Here is a 17,656-nt window from a genome sequence, read left to right on the forward strand (position 1 = left end):
AATCCAGAAAATTATGAACAAAATAATAAAAAAAAATTAGAGAAAAATGATCCGAAGGTTTCGCTTTTATTTCGCTGCGTTGCACTTGTTGTACAAATGTAAAAATCTACCAAAAATACAAACGTCGAAAAGTCATCAAAATGGATAAAAAAACGGCATTTTTGTAGAGACCAAAAATCAGGAAGACAACAGAATTTTTTCCAGTCGAAAAACACGCAAAAATAGAATTATTTTTCGATTATTCACCAGCAGAAAAATAAGGAAAAAATGCAGAATTATTTTTTTTATATATCCCAGTAGAAACTAATACAGGACAGATTTGATTCTTTTTATCACACAGAAAAAAAAATAGGAAATATAACGGCAGGAACGTGGCGGATAAATACCGGAAATTAGAAACAAATAATAAAAAAATCATGGAAAAAATACTGCGCTGAATTATTCGGCTTTAGGACGTAAATGCAGTACAGGCGGTTCGGGTTTATTTAGGGGAATTTTGGCGGATGCCGGCCGCGATGCCGGCGGTGTGCGGTAGCGGCGAATATAGGCGGAAATGTAGAAGCGCGAGAAAAGGATGACCAGGGAAACTAGGAAGGCGATGTTGACCACGTGCAGCCAGAACGGATAATCGCAGCCGGTTAATAAACCCGTCAGTGTCGCCGTGATTACGCACAAAAACTGCACCTGTATCAACCAAAATTATGCGGAATTATCAAGTTATATAGCAATATTTTAATAATATATACATATTTTAAAGAAATTAATCAATAAAATTATCAATTAATTTCTGGATAAATTATAAAGGTATTAAAATTAATAATTAATGCCGGCTGTTCGGGTGAACTGATTATTATAATTAAAATTAAATTCCAATTTCACAACTATAGCAAATTATTAATAAGTAAATTAAATGCGAACAGCCTGCGGAATATGTAAACAGGAACATACAAAAAAATCAATTAATTATAGAGTCGTGTCATAAAAAATATTAGAAAGAAAATCACATAATAAATACGGACACATAAAACAGAAAATCAATTAACAATAAAATCGCGGTAATTTAAAAAATAATTAAAAATAAAATCACATAATAATACGGACATATAAAACGGAAAAACAATCATTAATCAATTCGTGTAAATTAAAACAAATTAGTATTACAAGAAAAACCCAGTTGTAATTTCTGCAGTTATTAAAAAAATTCCTGTAAAAAAATTAATAATAAAATACAAATTGTTTTGCATTATTTATAAAATTTTTTGTGGGTCGTACCAGTTGGAGCTGCGTGAGATAGCGCTTCCACCAGAGATACGGGTGCAGCGCCGGGAAGAGCGCCAGCGCGTAGTACGAGTACATGACCACGTGGACAAAACTGTTCAACATCGCGCTGAACACCGCTGCAAAAATATTAAAAATCAACGTAGCGAAAAAATGGAAAATATCAAAATTTTTTAATAACATACCTTGACAACAGGGTCCGTCCATCATCACAAAATACCACTGAAAAACAGGAAAAATTAAACGTAATAAATCATACTGCCTTCAAACCGGCTAAACACAGACTGCGCTTGTCAAATTATTTAAAAATCGAAATTAGAAATTTTTTTCTGAGGGAAAAATACATTAAAATTTCCGAGAATGAGAATTAAATCCTAAAGCGCTTAAAAACTGTCAAAAAAAATCCCCATTTGACAGCACACCTAAAAAACATAAAATATAATGTAAATAACCTTATACTAAATAAATTTCAAAAAATTAAAGCGGAGATAATTCTTCGATAATTTATTTAGGAATAATTTTCATCTGATGAATTTTTAATCATGCGGAAAAGAGGGAAATCCGAAATCAAAAACATTTCCTAAGAATAATTATCCATTGAAACAATCGCAGAGCAAAATTCTTATGAAATAATTTATTCACTGCGATTTTTTAAATTTAAAAAATTTAATTTTAATTTTCCTTTTTACTGTAACTGTGGAAAAAATGGACATCAATGTGACGGCAAGAATAATAAATTCAGGAATAAAAAAGTATAAAACGCTGTGCACGGAAAGCGTTGAGAAAATAATTTAAAATAATAATTTTAATTCTGTAATTAATGTTTTTATTGTTAAAAAATTTAGAAAAAATGTGCACTGACCAGCGGGAACATGACGGCATGATGGTAGACATGGAGAAAGGTCAGCTGTTTCTCCTTCTTCTTTAACACCATAAACACTGTGTCCAGGAATTCCACCGCTTTCGACACATAATACGCCCATAGCGCTCGCACAATCTGGCAGTAAAAGAGCGGATTTATTTCGGATAAATCGGAATTTAATTTTTGTATCAGTCGCGACTTACGCGCAGTTCCGTCGGGGCGAAGGACACCGAGTAGGGTGTGCAGAAATAATTGTAGCCGGCCAGTTGACTGTTGATTAACAGCTGCAACACCACACACATCCACATAATCTCACGCTGCTAATTTTATCCAATATTCATCCAACTTTTTCAACCATATTTTTGGAATGTTTTGGAATTTATTTACAAACAATGTAGCTTTTTTTAAAAATAATTTTTAAATCGCTTTAAATGTTATTCCTTTTCTTTGAATTTTTAATCTATTTAATTTCTTCAGTAATTTAGAAAAAGTATTTAAAATTATCAAATTATAATTTTAATAACATTTTATTTTCTAATTGTGGATTCTTTCAAAAGAACATGTTTTAAAATTAATTTTTAGGTGCTTTGGAATTTATTCCTCATTTGCTGAAGTTTTTAATTGGTTTTTATCAACTTTCTGAATTTTAAAAACTGTCGAAAAAATTATACTATTTTCAATCACATAATCAAAATGTATTTTGTATTTGTGGATTGCCCCACACTGAAATCCACAATCCCGAGAAACAGTTCAATGGTCAAAAATGGCAAAAACATTAAAAGAAAAATGTTGACCTACAACTTGGAGATGTTCGAAAAATCAACTATACCAACGCAAAAAAATGCCACAGCAGAATTTACAAAATTCGAAAAATTCAAAAATTTAAAAGAAAAATTTGCTTATCCAAAATTTATAAAATTCAGTGAATATTTCTTGATAGTTGATAACATAAAAAACCTGTTTATTAAATATAATTTAGTCTACTTGTAACTCAAATTCGAAAATTGAAAATCTGTGAAATTCATCACGATGTGTAAAACTCCGATAAATATTTTTTGTTAACAAAAAATCCCGTTACGGCAGGTAATGTAATTTAAATTAAAATCAAAATTTGAAAATTCAATAAAAATATCTTGATAACATAAAAAAATCTAACCTGTTAAATTTATTATTGCCCATGATTAAATTAGACCGATACTACTGCATGCAACCGAGCAGGTTGAGGAATCAGTGCATGCTGGAGCCACTGTTCTACGTTTAACCACACATGTACGAGGCGTACTTCAGCGAACATCCAGCCGGACCAGACGACCACTACCATTTTACTTTTTATTCAAATTAATTTTTAATTCACTTTTTATTTACTTTTGAGTTTTGCTTTATTAAAAATTAACGATACTCTCCGTAGCCATTAGCACTGTTGGCTTTAATTGTGAATATTCCCAAAACGCAAAGCCACTGCTCTACGATTTGCCCGTTATTGGCACTCACTTCAGCGAACATCCAGCCGGACCAGACGACCATGACGACGTTGTAGACCAGCATTAACCGGCGCAATTCACACGCCGGACGCTGCCGCATGATCCGCGGCCCGAGCCACACGAAGAGCAGGTAGCCGGCCGTGATGCCCAGCACCAGATCCATTTTCCCCATCAGCAACAGATCCCGCGAGCGCACATCTGCCCAGCACAGTGCTCTGCATTATGGCTCTTCACTATCACGAACGGCAGAATTTTTTGTATTTATTCTTATATACTTTTTCCAACCGTTTGGACAATAATTTTATGTTGTAATATTTTTAATTTACAGTATATTTCTATTACATTATCACATATACAAAATAAAACAGTAATTCTGCGTAGTAGTAACAATAATTTTCATCTATAATTTATAAATAAATTATGAGAATATTTATCCGATCCTCTGATACAGTTTTTCATTTTTAACCGAGCACATAAGGATTTCTTCTGGAAAAAATACGTCAGAAAAATCTAACTATGCCGTAAAAATTAGCGTAAATTAAAAAATAATTTATTAATTAATTAATATTATTTTAATTATTAAAAACTAATTTATTTAAATCTGCTGAAATTTCACTGGGCTTTACGGCAATCTTTTCACTTTAAGACACTGCAGTGACGCGTAACCTAAACGCCTGAGCAGTCACTCTACTAAGAAACCAACACAACGGCACAGCGTTCACGCAACGGAATCGGCTAACAACAAGCAAAATCAAATTTTCAATATGAGGTTTTCATAAGGTTCACTACGTAATTACCTAGACGTATCAGATAAATTTTGGATGTATCTCAAGCCAGTTAAATTTTCATGGAATCTCCAACACAAATAAACAAACACCAATTACAATAATATGGGATATTTAAATTTATTCCGCGAATATTTTCTGATGATTTATTGTAAATCAACAAACAACAAAATTAAATGAAGTAAAAATATTTAACAAACTATATTAAAAAACTATAATATTAATTTACAAAGATAAATAAAAATAAATATAAATTGACTGAAACATAATATGTATTTATAATTATTTTATAATTTACGGAAATATTTTTCAACAGTTATTCCATTGCAATTAATTTTATTCTTTTGCTCATATTTCTCGATCTAAAACTACTGTGAAGAATAATTTAAAAATAAAAATTTTTATTTGCAACCGTTTCAGTTTTTACAGCCCCGTCTGATTTGGAAACAATCTAATTTGAAGCCTGAAATGTGAAACCCTGGATATAACTCAGGTTCTGCGTTTTCATTAAACTTCGCCTTACCGCCGTTATCATACACTTTCTGCGCCATCTCCTCGTACTTCCCCGCCAGGAAACTCAGGGATAAATTCCCGGCATCCGTCGGCGGTCTCCGCACCCGGGACCACCCCCAGCTCGCCGTCGTCCAGCGCGGGGGGTGCTGAGCCGTCGGCCGCTATCCAGTCCGCATCGCGTCCCATTCCCTCCGCGTCCATCCTCCGCTGCAATGGGCGAGAGAAAAAAATGTTTTCTTCACGCGGATAAATGCCTGATAAACTGCACGTGGTAGGGTCCTGCGTCACGCCACATAACAGCACACATTGCGAGAGTCAGCAGCATTTTCTTTGGTTGGCGTTGCAGTTGCTAGACAGTCGGATAGCGATCGAATGTTGTTACGCTGTAACGTTACAGACTGCAGTGTTTATCAACTGGGAGATGGTATCGATAGAAAGGTTTTCCAAAACACACGGAACGGTTCACGCTCCAAAGACTACAGATCGCACAAAGAACGAAAGCGGAAAGATATGGAATTCCGAATGGCCGCGAGTTTTGTTGATTTTAAACTTTGATTTCAAATTCTTTGTCTTAAAATCAACGATTACAAATCGATGATTTTCAAACACCATGATCTGAAATCAATGATTTTTACATCAATGATTGCGAATCACTGATTTCCAAGTCATGATTTTTCGACTCCGTGATTTCTAACCATTGATTTAAGTTCAGTGATTTTCATTCAACGATTTTCAGTAGTGTGAACTGACATCAATGATTTTCTATCATTGATTTAGAATCAATGATTATCAATCGTTGATTTTGTACCACTGATTTTGCTTCATCAAAGATTGCGCTTTACTGATTTTCAATCACTTGATTTAAGTTCAGTGTTTAAAAACCAACGATCGACAATCAATGATTTCCAATATGTAACCGCCGCACCGTGCACCGGAAGAGCGACTAAAGGCAACGGTCTTGCGTTCAACACGTTCGACTCGACAATGATAACTCAGCGGTTTTCACGATAATCTGTCAATATTCACTGGCCAGATTTATTCAGTGTTGCCAGTTTTACAGTACTGTACTTGCGAATATGCGTCCACCTTGTAAAACTCGGTTCTGTCCGTTCTTCCCGTTCCTTAGGTTTCCTAGGAATTTTTTATTGCAGTGGCAGTTATTTGATTTTTCATTTGGAAAATGGAAGTCCATGGAGAAGTTCTGGAGAACCCTGACATCCGCCAGCACGCCACTAAAGAGCATTTTCAGCAGTTTCAGATCGATATTATGTTGGCTTATTATAATGCTGGGCTGAAAATTCCTCATTCCGTGGCCCGCACGCATATCGCTGAAAAGATCGGTCAACCTGGAAGCCACAGGGCACGGGCAAAAACGAGTTGGGACTTGGTTCAAAAATCGCCGAGAGAAAGAGAAGAAACTCACACAACTGGCAGAAAAGAAGGAACAGGCTGGTGTGGGTACCGTTGATGTTATGTCTCTACCACAGGATGTCACTTTGCAGCCTGCAGATGTATAAAACCCGGTGTTTATCGGAAAATGCTAATGTGGACAATAAGATCAATTAATTGCACTTGTGCGATTCTTTATGGTTTAATAACTGGATAGATGCAGATCCTAACGCAGCTGGTTTAAATCCGCAGTAAAGGTCAGGAGACGAGTAAAGAAGAATGAGCAGCAATTTACATAAATAGGAAATTTTGCGTGATTGCACAAAGACAGCCACTCACTAAATACAATGTAAGAAAATTAAACTTTATTCCAGCCACAAATTATTCTGTATTGTGGAAGCAGAAAAGTTTAGTCAAGTTTAATTTTTTGTATAAAACTTTCAGAGTACAGTACGTAAAAGTGCAGTTATAGAATTAATGCTTGGACAACACTGATTTTATAACAAATTATGAAGACAGCACGATACATTATACTACGCATTTGGTTTTGGATGATGATGCCAGGCATTCCGAATATTAGGCAATCCCTGCCGCATTGAATTCTCTCATCGAGAGGTTCTGGCCGCGATTCTCAGAAATATTGTGCCTTAAATCTGTAAATGTGTACGTTGTAATCGTAAGGCCTGCGTAATAAAAGCGCTTAGATGTAAGTATTGTAACCGCCCAATAACTACACCTCATGCCGCCACATATGGCAACCTACGTTGACCTTTTACTGCTGACCAGGGCTACGCGACAGGTCGTCGCGGGACATTTGGTTGTACGGACATTTCGTCTAAGGACAACCCGTTTTTGTGGCAAATAGTCATATGACTGTTCGTTGTCATAAACCAGTCGATAATTTTTGGCTCCCCAAATGTCGGACGACCAAATATCATCCAACAAAACGGCTGCATAACGAGTTGTCCCAAAACAAATTAGCCGCTGCAACGAAAACCTGTGGCGATATGTCCCACGACGAAATGTCCCGCGACCACTTGGGCTGTCACGCTGACCAGCACCAGTGTTAATTTACATGTGCATTACTACTGCATTATGCGCTAATTATCGGTTATTTTGCGAAATTGGCGGCAATGCTACCTGCTAGTGACGCGCATGCTCGGAATCAATACTTGAGTATGTGATCTCTCCAGCTGTTTGTTTGCCGGGAATGCGGGAAGTTTGTGTACAATTTTCTGCACGCGTGAACAATAATCAGTTTCACAGCAGGTTCAATATTACTCAACATTAGTTAAAATTTTATAAACCGGGCAGAATGCATCACACGAAAAAAGTGTATGTTTATGTATCTGCGCTGAGTGCGCTGTACGGAAATTTCAAAATATCATCTGATTTAATAACAAACGGTCTTTTAATTGTCAGAAGCAAAATAAAGCATATACATTAGAGTATTTTTCGGCATTTTGAAAATATTTTCGATTCGGTCGCAACAAACAGAACGAAGTGTGTAAGGATGCTGTACTTTCACATAACTTTACGTCATTAACATATGGATCCGAGACATCTCTCTGGCACGCAGTTTTCTTTTTTTGCGTCGGAAGCCTTATTTTATTTATATAACAGGACTTATTAAATTTTATTATATGTCCTTCCTCGTCAAATCTCTGATCACGTTATGTTATTTGTTGCGCATCCATAGGTTTGTAATCCATACGGGAAAGGGGATTACATGGAGATTAAAGGCGGAAGCAACATCTCTGTCAACAATATGATCACCTTCAAATAGTTATGCGGCGCCAGCGCGGGCGAAGTTAGGCGGACATATATATGTGTGCGGAGAAAAGGAAAATATTTCCCTTAAAGGTCACACGACTATGTACGGTATATAGCAAATTGCTATATACCGTAGCACTAATATTGCTATTAGCAATATCAAAAGTGAATGATGTATATTGTTGTAGAAGAGACATTTGGGATTCTGCGGCAGTACACTGGTCCGTTTGCTGTTCAGTGGTGCACACGACAATGTCGTCGTGATAGAAACCGATTCCCTGGATGAAACGGAAGCCGATCAGCCCAACAGCAGAAATAACGTGTGCCGGCTGATATAAAAGATGTGCGCGCGCACTTGACCTTTCGAAACTGTCCTTCAGTGCAGTGCGCAGGAAAAACGGCGAATTTATAATGTGTATGTGGTGTGCAGCTTTGTGCTAGTCAGTCGTGCTGAAATGCGCGACATTTTACCAAAGTTGACATTTTAAATATTTAATAAACCAAATAATATCAGTGTAATACGATAAAGTAAGGGCATATGCTATGCAGTTAACATAAAACAACATCGCTGTGAGTGGTTTGTGCATGGTGTGCACTCTTTATCATGCATTCACATTCCACTTCTTGTATGGTTTTTTCTGGGTGTGTTTGACGATAAATCGAAAATCTACTGTCCGGCATCAAAATCAAAACAAATAGTACGACCGCACACTTCATGCTTACTATACATCTAATTAAGAACGACATAGAAATTCACACCAAGGTTCAATTTATTTGCAAAATAAAGGCGCATTTCGTGTTTTCCACGCACCTTAAGATTCCACAAAATGTCGTTGGTATTACACAATAATTTATGGTACTTTTCCGTTATCCATTAAGATCAAATGTCACAAATTTTGTTATGTACTAACATCAAAGAAAAACACGGCATGCAGACAATAAAAAACAACAAAGTATGCATTCACCAATGCACAGTACAGTCAGTGCAGCTAACAAAATCTAATTTTGTGCTAATACGGGTACTAAGGTAGAGAATGGTATAACCAATAAAAAAAGCCGCACCTAACAAAAAAATTCACAAAATAACAATAAAACACAGAGCTCATCCGACATTAACCGTAAAAAAGCAAATGACACAAACTGTTCTTCAAGCCCAAGAGAACGAGGTATTTCGCTCTGTTTCCCTCTTTCAAGGCATCACCACCACGTCGTCATTCACCGCCTGTGTCGGGACGATGGAGAGGAAGTGATGCAGCCGGCCGGGTTGGGCAGGAAGGTGAACATTAACCGCTGGGCACGACCTGCCTTCTTCAGTTCGGCGGTGGTGATGGCTTTGCGGCGTTCTTTCTTCGTATGCGGTGAGAGATGGTAGAAGAAATCCTCCGGTGCATCGGGAAATGGTAGCCGGCCATTGGCGGACCGCACCTTCGGCTTGGCGGGAAAGGCCATCTCACCGCTGTCCAGTTTGACGCGTTTGTAGGGCGGAGAGGGAACACGGGATTCTTTCTCTTTGTCTTTGCCGTTTGTGCGCATGCTAGCAGGTACAGTCAACAGCGCATGTCCTACAAAAGGCAATTAGTAAGAATTTCGCATCGTTTTTCGAACCAGTGCTTGTAAAACAAGGCATATGATATTTGTTCAGTCAGATGCTGGTCGACGGAAACGAAATGTTTAGTCAGATATTTAATGTAGTAAGATAAGGCACAAAATGCTGGTAACGGAAGTCTTTTATTGAGATATATTGAATTTATATTTTCAGAAGACGTAAACCTGTAACGAATATTTTTACAATGGCTGTAGAAAGAAATTAAATTTTAGTAAGTCTTTTTAGCAAAAATGTTTAGAAACCATCCAGGTCAAAGGTGTATCTCAACGAATCAGTTAATTTTAAGGCACTGTTTTCAACACCAAATTCTATAGTCTAGTGTCCAATTTCAAAACAGTTACCTGGCGAATTTCTACTTGTCTCTGAGTAGTCGGTATCAGTTTTTTTGGCTGACGAACGGCGCATTTAATCAAAATCGTTTCAGTTTCACAATTAGTTACTGGAACACTGATAACCAGCACAGCAAAAGGCATTCCATAAATGCACATCATTATTCTGAAGTCAGTCGCTGCCAAGCAAGCAAATCTCAAAAGCTAAAATTAATAAATCGAAGCTTATTATTATATCTTAATGACGTTCTAATTCAAATCGACATAATTGTAGGAGAATGCCGACAAAGCAAAATCACAAAAGCTAAAAATCTCAATATTGACATGAACACGACTCATTTCGTTCAGGTATAGCTCATTCCAGCGTCATAGTGATGCCGCTTAATCCGCAATTCCGCAGTTCCGTTTAATCTGCAATTCCAGTTTTCCACAATAAACTGCATACCATGTACCAGTACCTGTGAAAAAACATCACCGTATCAGTACCGCTTGTAAAGCTACATGAATTACGCTGGTAAAGAACTGCAAATGGAGAAAAGTTGTTGCTTACGATTCAGTTAAACTGGAAATGCCCTGCATTTCATTATCCACTGACGCAATACAGTCCCGCAAACCTTCCAGTAGTTGCTCTTTGCTCATGCATCCGCTCGGAAGAGTCAGCTTGTTAGTACAGGTCGTAGCGGTTGGACGTCGGTTTCCGTCCCGTGCGAATGTGAATGAAACTTCAATCTTTGGCGTTGCAGGTACCATGTACGATCCGGTGATAAATCGTAACAGTTGCTTGCGTTCGTGCTGGCTAAACTCTTCCAAAATTATGTCATCAAGCCATGCCATTGTCTGGATTTCTTCGTCATCCGCAGTATCTTCGTTCAACGTTTTGAACTGCTCCAGCAGATCTTTGCCCTCCATCACAGCGCGGTACAGCTGCGGCTCAAAGCGTTTCCAGTCGGAGCGAAACGCCATCAGTTCCTGTATAAGACTACAGTATTGAAAACTTTTCAAAACCGCAAAAAAGTGTCACATTTTACCTTGTACATTTTTCCGGCTACCAGTCCCTCGTAGACATACTTCAAATTCCCGGCACGTTTGTGGACCAGTTCAAATTCCGCAATTAGTCTGCACAGTTGCTCACGTCCGTGTTCCAGAAGGACAGCACACTGCAATACAACTAATCAATCATACCGCTGTTTTAACATGGTTATCTCGTTATCTTACCGGGAATTTCAGATTCAAATCAGCCCACTCCCTCAGCGCTTCCTCGTTCTCCAGCACGACAGGTCCCACACCAGACATAATGCCATCGATCATACTGCCGATACCGGGACTGAACGAGAAAATATCATTGACCTCAATGGGAAGATTCAACAAGTAGCGGAACACTGAAGAGTTCAACCAAGTAACGAAGGGCGCTCCATGTAAAACTGAATCTCGCAATAAGTGTCCGAATGCTCGAAGTGCAGAATGTCCCGCTTCGGTGACAATGGCATCCGACGATATTAATACAACTGTTGCACATTGTTCGAACAACGTAATGCCTAAATCCGGGATGCGGTAGTGAAGAAATGCTTGACCAAGCTTCGTCATGACCTCCTTATACGGGCCGTCCAAGTCAGTTGCACTACAGCAAATCATTCACCATAGAGACAAATGCATTTTTAACAAACACGGTGTGTACCAGTATAAGCCTTTCTGACAGCAGTTTTAGCGGCTAGCATAATAAATGTCTTGCAGCGCCCTTTTCACTTGCTAAAACATTTGCAAGAATTTCTGAACAGTTTGCTTACTCTTCGATTTGAATACATGGCCTTCCCCCATCAGCCAAATTAGGACCATGCGCATAGTGGAAGTCGATCCAGTTCTGGACGTTATCGTTCCCGGAATCCATTCAAACACGTAATTCGACTTGAACATGGGTTCTCGTCCGGTGACCTTACACACAATTGCTTACGCAACTGCTCCACCGATGCTTCCACAGCGTTTTCTTCCTGGTCAGGAAAGTTTCCCACGCGCATTCGCTAGAAAGTTACGACAATATACACCAATTTTGGATCATAGACAATTTATCGAGTTAATCGAAGAAAACAAAAAAATATCAAAACTACGAAGAAAAGCGTTTGAATTATTTTTAATTCGCTCACTTTGAACATTCGAATTATTTTAAATTAATTAATTGTAATTAAATTTAAATTTTAAATTAGCTCACTCACTTTAGCAGGCAACTGGTGGTTTGCGATTTCACTGGCGCCGCTGTTTTCAAGTGCAACATCTTCCGCATCACTTTCATCTGAAGGAACGTAGATGATAGGCACAGTGGATCGGAGACTTCGATGAATACCACTGACATCTTGGTTTAGCTGGGCCGCAACAGTGCCACGGCGCACTGGTTGAGGCGACGAGGAGGGTGAAACGTCAAATATAGAGTTATTACGAGCAGCCAAATCAGAAGTACGCTGGCTTGACAATCCCGATGTACTGGCGCCGCTTAATCGCGACGTACTGGCGCCGAAGGATCGTAAAATGTTGCTCATCCCACTGTTACCGTTTAATTCATCTAAAATATAACAAAACTTGTAGCTTTTTTGACAGCTTCATGTCGAAACCTCCAAGTTGCACACACTCATACTCACCGGTAAAACCACGCAGTCCCAGCTCTTCAACAGTCTTCCCTTCGGACTGGAAAACATATGAACTTAATCAACCGGATACATCTTCATTCCCGAATTCTGTTTACCTCAGCAAATCTCTCGACAAGTTCTCGTGAAATGTTGATGATTCCGCTGTCGGCCGCAATGTACATGCGATTTACAGTTTCGCGATTTGGATTTTCCGAATACCTGCATTTATCGCCAAATTAATTCAAACTAATTTTCTCATCTAATGGCTGTAAATAAATGATACGTTATTCGCTTACATCTGCTGGAACGCCCATGATGGAGACTCTGTCGGCAAATTTGCTGGGAAGATGTGCTTCCCGGAGAGGTAAACGCGATCCGGGTTATTGGGATCCACCACAATACGACTAAGCAGAATCCATTCCCTGCCTTGCAAGAAATTGGCGAACTCTTCGTTGATTTTCATTCGAATGTGCTGTCCACTGAGCTCTTGAAAATTGACGCGTTTAATCAATCCACAAAATCGCATTAATTCCAATTCGGTTTTGCCCTCACTGTATAAAACATGCCAGAAACATTACAGCTTGTGATAACCGTTTAACGCACACGTGTTCTTAAATTGCAAGCCGTATGCGCATAGCTGGTAAACTTACCGCGCTCGTTGTGTTGGAATAGCATTCTTGTCTCGGTAGCGGAACAAATAGACATCCATGGGATATTCGAAAGCGACCTGGGAACTTCAAGACATTTCGCTGCGCGGGCGTTGAACTAGCAGGTGAACGGAACATTCCGAGACTTTGGCGTCTTGCTCCACGTCCCCCGCCACGGGCGCCTTGCAACGGAGACTGTCCGAACGATCCGCCTGGTGGATAACCATATGGTGCAGATGGACGCGACCGTGACCCTTGAAGTCCAATACTCTGGCGTCCGCCACTAAATCCAGCATTCTGAGGATTCAGTCCATGCTGTACTCCAGGCTGCTGCATGCGGGCTAGCTGCATTCCCGGCTGCTGAATTCGCGCTACCTGCATACCATTTCCAGTGTTGCCTCGGACTTCTGGAGCGCCAGTTATGCTTTGTCCAAATGATCTACCGTCATGTTGAACTGCTCCACGCGAATGCGGCGTATAGCTGTTGGCGGCTGCGCTGTTATTGATCGTAACAGGGGCTTGCGTGGTATTGACGCCTTCAATCGAACCGCTGGCAGGTGCACTGCGTTGGATGTCCACTTGACGGCCCAGAATGTCCATATAGTTGATCAACCTATGATTCCCCAAATAATGCTTACATGTCTCTTCCTCACATTTGGTGCTTCCTTGGGCTCGGTACGAAAAATCCACTTCTTCTGGAGTAGAGATTATACATCCGCAAGCAGAAGCCATACACTTGTATTTCCACATCGCAGGATCCGCCATGTTTTCGGCTAACTGGAAAAATGTTGCATTGACAATTAAAGGTTCAAATTAACTCATCAGTTAAAAAACTGCAATTAAATTTTTGCCCAAACTTTAGCCGCCTACACTAGCAATCGCAGTAATGATCGCTCCTTCTGCAGGCGTGTTCATTTGGAAGTGTCCAATGAAATCCAGTTCACGCAATGTTAACCAATGGCTACTCGCAAAATTTAGCGGTCTGTTCGTGGGAATGCAGAGAACAGCCCACCGGCGGCAGCTTTGAAACTAACGTGCCGCTAAAAATTCATTGTTTCTATTGTATGCCGGTTTCTAGGAGTAATCGCCCACCTGGCCAGATCGGATCGCCCTGCTCCGTGATGCCGGTATTCTGGAAGAGCGGAAAGAACGATTGTAGTGCGTAGCGTAGTGTGCCCGCGGTCCGTGATGAGGCTCGTGGGTCCCGGCACGCCCAGATCGAGTAAGGCATTCCGCACTTTCATTTGCGTGGTGCGGTAGCCGGGTATGCTGTCGGACAGTTCAGCGGTTGGATTGGAGAGTTCACTGCGGAAGAGATTCAGTGTTTGCCGGTAGCAGAAGTCCATATCCGTTATCGAGGCCTGACATAATTATGCACAACATTACCGTTTCATTATGTGCAACATTTATTATGTGCAACGTTCTGAGTCTGACCGGAAAGAAAACATCCCGACCGCACTAGCACGGCAACGCAGACCAAGCCAGAGATCGCCCGCATCATTCCACAATTCCTGCTACAAAAAATGCGGCACTGTCGCTCAGACACTAAATATTACCTCACACGGTATAAAATGGAAGTGAAGGAACTTAACAACCAGCAACAACCATACTAAACACAACCGTTCTTTTAATAAACGTCTTTAGGAATTACAACCAATTAAGCCACCATAACTGTCAACATCAACTACATGGTATCTCCTCTAGCATTTGTCATTGTGTAAACGACACAGGTGAAAAACACACTAAATCATACAGGAGTACAACACACTGACATTGCGTTAGTTTAAACCTGTACACAGTCTGCTTCGACACATCTAACGATCCACTTCCCGAAGACGATATCCAGTGCCCCGATGATGGCCACAATGTCGGCCAACATCTGTGCTGCTTACCGATATGATTGATGGCCGCGAGATGCGTGAAGCCGGGCGCCTTGATTTTACAGCGGCATGGGGCGGCTGGTGCCGTCCGACACCAGGTAGATCCCGAACTCTCCTTTGGGCGCCTCCACGGCGGTGTAGGTGAAGCCGGGCGGGGCTTGGACGCCTTCGGTGTACAACCTTGAAATGATGGATTAAGGCCTCCACCGATTCCTGCAAACAGCAGATTTTTCCAGTGAACCGGGTTATCATGGCATAAGTATTATGCAAAAGTATGAAAATGTGAAAGCCATACTGGCGCTGTTCTGTGAACGTACGTGCGGAATACTTAAACATAGCGAAAATAAGAGAGGAGGCGACGAAAATAGCGACCGTTAAGTAAGCTGCAGTATTCACAGAATTTCACGGAAATTAAAATCGTGAATCGAAAACTTCACATACCATTACACACTCAAACAGTGTGCAGATGTGCTTTCACTGGGTAATACGGACATGCTAATGAGATCACATTCGGTGACCAAGTGAAAGCCTCCTCAAAATGGGATTCTCTTAGCACCGTTTTGACCGAACAAGCTCATGAGAAATAACCTATCGGCTTCGATACGTGCTGTCAGAACATCCACATACTATCGTAATATGCTGCCGAATACTTACATTACCACTAACGTTGCGCATCTAAATAATTGTTTTAATTATATGCCTTTCTACTTCATAAAATTATTTGTGCACTAATTTGACCAATTTACCCATTTTACAAGAAACCACCATGCACCGTACGACACGGTCGTAAGCATACCTTCATTACCTTTCGAGAGGGATGCACCACCTTGTATCGTCCACTTTGATCTCGCCAGGTGGCATTTTATTCAGGCACTGATGGATGATCCGCAGCGACTGGCGCATTCCTCCACGCGCACCAGGTAGCGATCGTAGCAATCCCAGTGTGAACCGATGGGAACATCAAACTCCACTTGATTGTATGCATCGTACGGCTGCACTTTACGCAAATTTCTTTTGATGCCGGATCCTCGTACATCGCACCACTGTAAGAACGAATTCACAAGTTTTCATGTCAGCATAATTCTTGCGAGTATTTAATTCGGAATGAAACAGTATGATTTCAAGGAATGTGTGCGTACGACTTAAATGTGTATGCACTACGTATGAGTTAAATTAAGGTGCAAAACTATACCAATCTTTCCAACATTGTCAATTCTTCTCGTAGCTCTAAAGAAACTGAAACATGCAATGCCAGCAAAACATCAAAATCAACGAGACACACCTCATCTCATAAGCAAGCGCGTCCTCCGCCGACACCGTTCCAGTGCCGACAGTTCGGGCTTTCCAGATACGATTACCAGTAAGGAAATCTTCCAGTTCATCCAGGCGTTGGTTATACTTAATAGCCCAGTCGTAGATGTCATCCGTCAATCCCAACGGCAAATCGTACTGCACTCCACCGGGACAAGCATAATTCGCGTGCATCCGGGCGCCGGATAATCGTTCAAAAATTCACACAACTAAAGGGTGCAAACATTTATCAGTGCCATTCTTGCTTTGCTTTTTCCACCTGTTACAGTACTCATAAGAAAACTAATTAGATTCATATTAATTACAATAAAATTACAGTACACTGCAGTTCCTCACTTGCTGTTGTTAATAAATCAGCGACGTCGACTTATTGCAGAATAATATGTAAGTACCTTTTCGCATTCCTCAAACAACCAGAAAAAAGGCGTCATTGCTCTGATATTCAGGGCATGCGTATTGTAATTTAAAATACGAGTAAGTTCTCCGAATAAAACTGCAGAAAAACCCAGCACATTTTAACACTTACGGAGAACGGAGTTACAGTAATCAGCAATGTACGTTAAAAGATCTGTTAGAAAGAAGTAACAAAAAAATGCTCTATTCGCTTTTGGAAAGCGAAAGAAATTAACAAAAACCCACCTATAATCCATTCCGCACGGATGGGAATACCGAATACCGATATGGGAATACCGGAATATCGATATTTAATAATTTCTCAATAGCCAGGGAGAAGCACTGCTCATTGCACAACATGGACACGTAATCCAGACGGTCCATGTACGTCAGAACCTGCATGTAGGTTTTACACTTGATTAACTTCTCCGTGGCGCGATGCAGCAACCCAATATGGGGATCAGCCCGCACCACCGTCTGCAAGAAAAACATCCATACAAATTTTAAAATTCACGCTGTCCAAAATGCTTGCATAGCCAGCAAATCGGGTATTTCCTGTACAGCATGTCTGGACGACAGCAAAAGACATTGTGCTAAGGCAGATACGAAGCATAACGCAAAAGAATTAACCCGCCTTTCCGTCTAACTCCAAAACCAAACGTAATACACCGTGCGCTGCGGGATGTTGCGGGCCCAAATTGCGGGATATTGCGCATTTTCTTCTCCACAGGAACAGTCGCCACTGCAACAGCCCGTTCCATTACTTAATATTCACAACAAAACATCACCACAGG

At 40.2% G+C, this 17,656-nt stretch overlaps 3 protein-coding genes, 1 long non-coding RNA gene and 1 pseudogene across 5 annotated transcripts; all 5 read right to left on the minus strand.

Annotated features, from left to right (window-relative positions):
• Window positions 1-52: 52 nt before the first annotated feature.
• LOC129598387 (elongation of very long chain fatty acids protein 2-like) lies at window positions 53-5,418 on the minus strand. Of its 2 annotated transcripts, none has more exons than XM_055496267.1 (7): window positions 4,930-5,418; window positions 3,632-3,854; window positions 2,344-2,424; window positions 2,141-2,275; window positions 1,464-1,500; window positions 1,273-1,397; window positions 53-684 (listed from the first exon to the last, which is right to left on the minus strand). In XM_055496267.1, exons 2-7 carry the CDS (start codon window positions 3,791-3,793, stop codon window positions 439-441), a joined length of 786 nt encoding a protein of 261 aa, XP_055352242.1. In that variant the 5' UTR covers window positions 3,794-3,854; window positions 4,930-5,418; the 3' UTR covers window positions 53-438. The 2 variants fall into 2 exon arrangements, with proteins under 2 accessions (XP_055352242.1, XP_055352241.1); XM_055496266.1 differs by having other exon boundaries at window positions 3,632-3,819; window positions 4,930-5,417.
• A 4,942-nt stretch (window positions 5,419-10,360) lies between these two features.
• Window positions 10,361-11,901, minus strand: LOC129598408 (uncharacterized). The gene is made up of 5 exons (XM_055496299.1): window positions 11,801-11,901; window positions 11,232-11,634; window positions 11,045-11,173; window positions 10,567-10,985; window positions 10,361-10,427 (listed from the first exon to the last, which is right to left on the minus strand). The coding sequence occupies exons 1-5, from the start codon at window positions 11,899-11,901 to the stop codon at window positions 10,361-10,363; spliced, it is 1,119 nt and encodes a 372-aa protein (XP_055352274.1).
• LOC129598409 (uncharacterized) lies at window positions 11,902-13,356 on the minus strand. Its single transcript, XM_055496301.1, has 7 exons — window positions 13,282-13,356; window positions 12,928-13,182; window positions 12,748-12,850; window positions 12,644-12,689; window positions 12,224-12,567; window positions 11,965-12,031; window positions 11,902-11,918 (listed from the first exon to the last, which is right to left on the minus strand). Exons 1-7 carry the CDS (start codon window positions 13,338-13,340, stop codon window positions 11,902-11,904), a joined length of 891 nt encoding a protein of 296 aa, XP_055352276.1. The 5' UTR covers window positions 13,341-13,356.
• Window positions 13,357-13,395: 39 nt separating this feature from the next.
• LOC129598403 (uncharacterized) lies at window positions 13,396-14,794 on the minus strand. Its single transcript, XR_008691690.1, has 3 exons — window positions 14,713-14,794; window positions 14,371-14,639; window positions 13,396-14,055 (listed from the first exon to the last, which is right to left on the minus strand). It is a non-coding gene; the product is annotated as an uncharacterized LOC129598403 (long non-coding RNA).
• Window positions 14,795-14,844: 50 nt separating this feature from the next.
• Window positions 14,845-17,623, minus strand: LOC129598410 (NADH dehydrogenase [ubiquinone] iron-sulfur protein 2, mitochondrial-like; annotated as a pseudogene).
• Between the last annotated feature and the right edge of the window lie 33 nt (window positions 17,624-17,656).

The sequence above is a fragment of the Paramacrobiotus metropolitanus genome, unplaced genomic scaffold (assembly GCF_019649055.1).
Source record: "Paramacrobiotus metropolitanus isolate TYO unplaced genomic scaffold, Prichtersi_v1.0 Parri_scaffold0000121, whole genome shotgun sequence".
NCBI lineage: Eukaryota > Metazoa > Tardigrada > Eutardigrada > Parachela > Macrobiotidae > Paramacrobiotus > Paramacrobiotus metropolitanus.

Bases quoted from the DNA above. Each gene is read 5' to 3' on its own strand.
- LOC129598387 (XM_055496266.1), bottom strand. From the start codon at position 4,957: ATGGCGCAGAAAGTGTATGATAACGGCG. The intron at 1,501-2,140 runs GTCAGTGCACAT...CCTGTTTTTCAG, and splicing joins ATGCCGTCATGTTCCCGCTG to TGGTATTTTGTGATGATGGA. The intron at 1,398-1,463 runs GTATGTTATTAA...ATATTTTTGCAG, and splicing joins GGACGGACCCTGTTGTCAAG to CGGTGTTCAGCGCGATGTTG.
- LOC129598408 (XM_055496299.1), bottom strand. From the start codon at position 11,901: ATGGATTCCGGGAACGATAACGTCCAGAACTGGATCGACTTCCACTAT. The intron at 11,635-11,800 runs GTAAGCAAACTG...GATTTGCTGTAG, and splicing joins CCATGTATTCAAATCGAAGA to TGCAACTGACTTGGACGGCC. The intron at 11,174-11,231 runs GTAAGATAACGA...GTTGTATTGCAG, and splicing joins ATTTGAATCTGAAATTCCCG to TGTGCTGTCCTTCTGGAACA.
- LOC129598409 (XM_055496301.1), bottom strand. From the start codon at position 13,340: ATGGATGTCTATTTGTTCCGCTACCGAGACAAGAATGCTATTCCAACA. The intron at 12,690-12,747 runs GTAAACAGAATT...TATGTTTTCCAG, and splicing joins TTGTCGAGAGATTTGCTGAG to TCCGAAGGGAAGACTGTTGA. The intron at 12,032-12,223 runs GTGAGTGAGCTA...GTAACTTTCTAG, and splicing joins ACCACCAGTTGCCTGCTAAA to CGAATGCGCGTGGGAAACTT.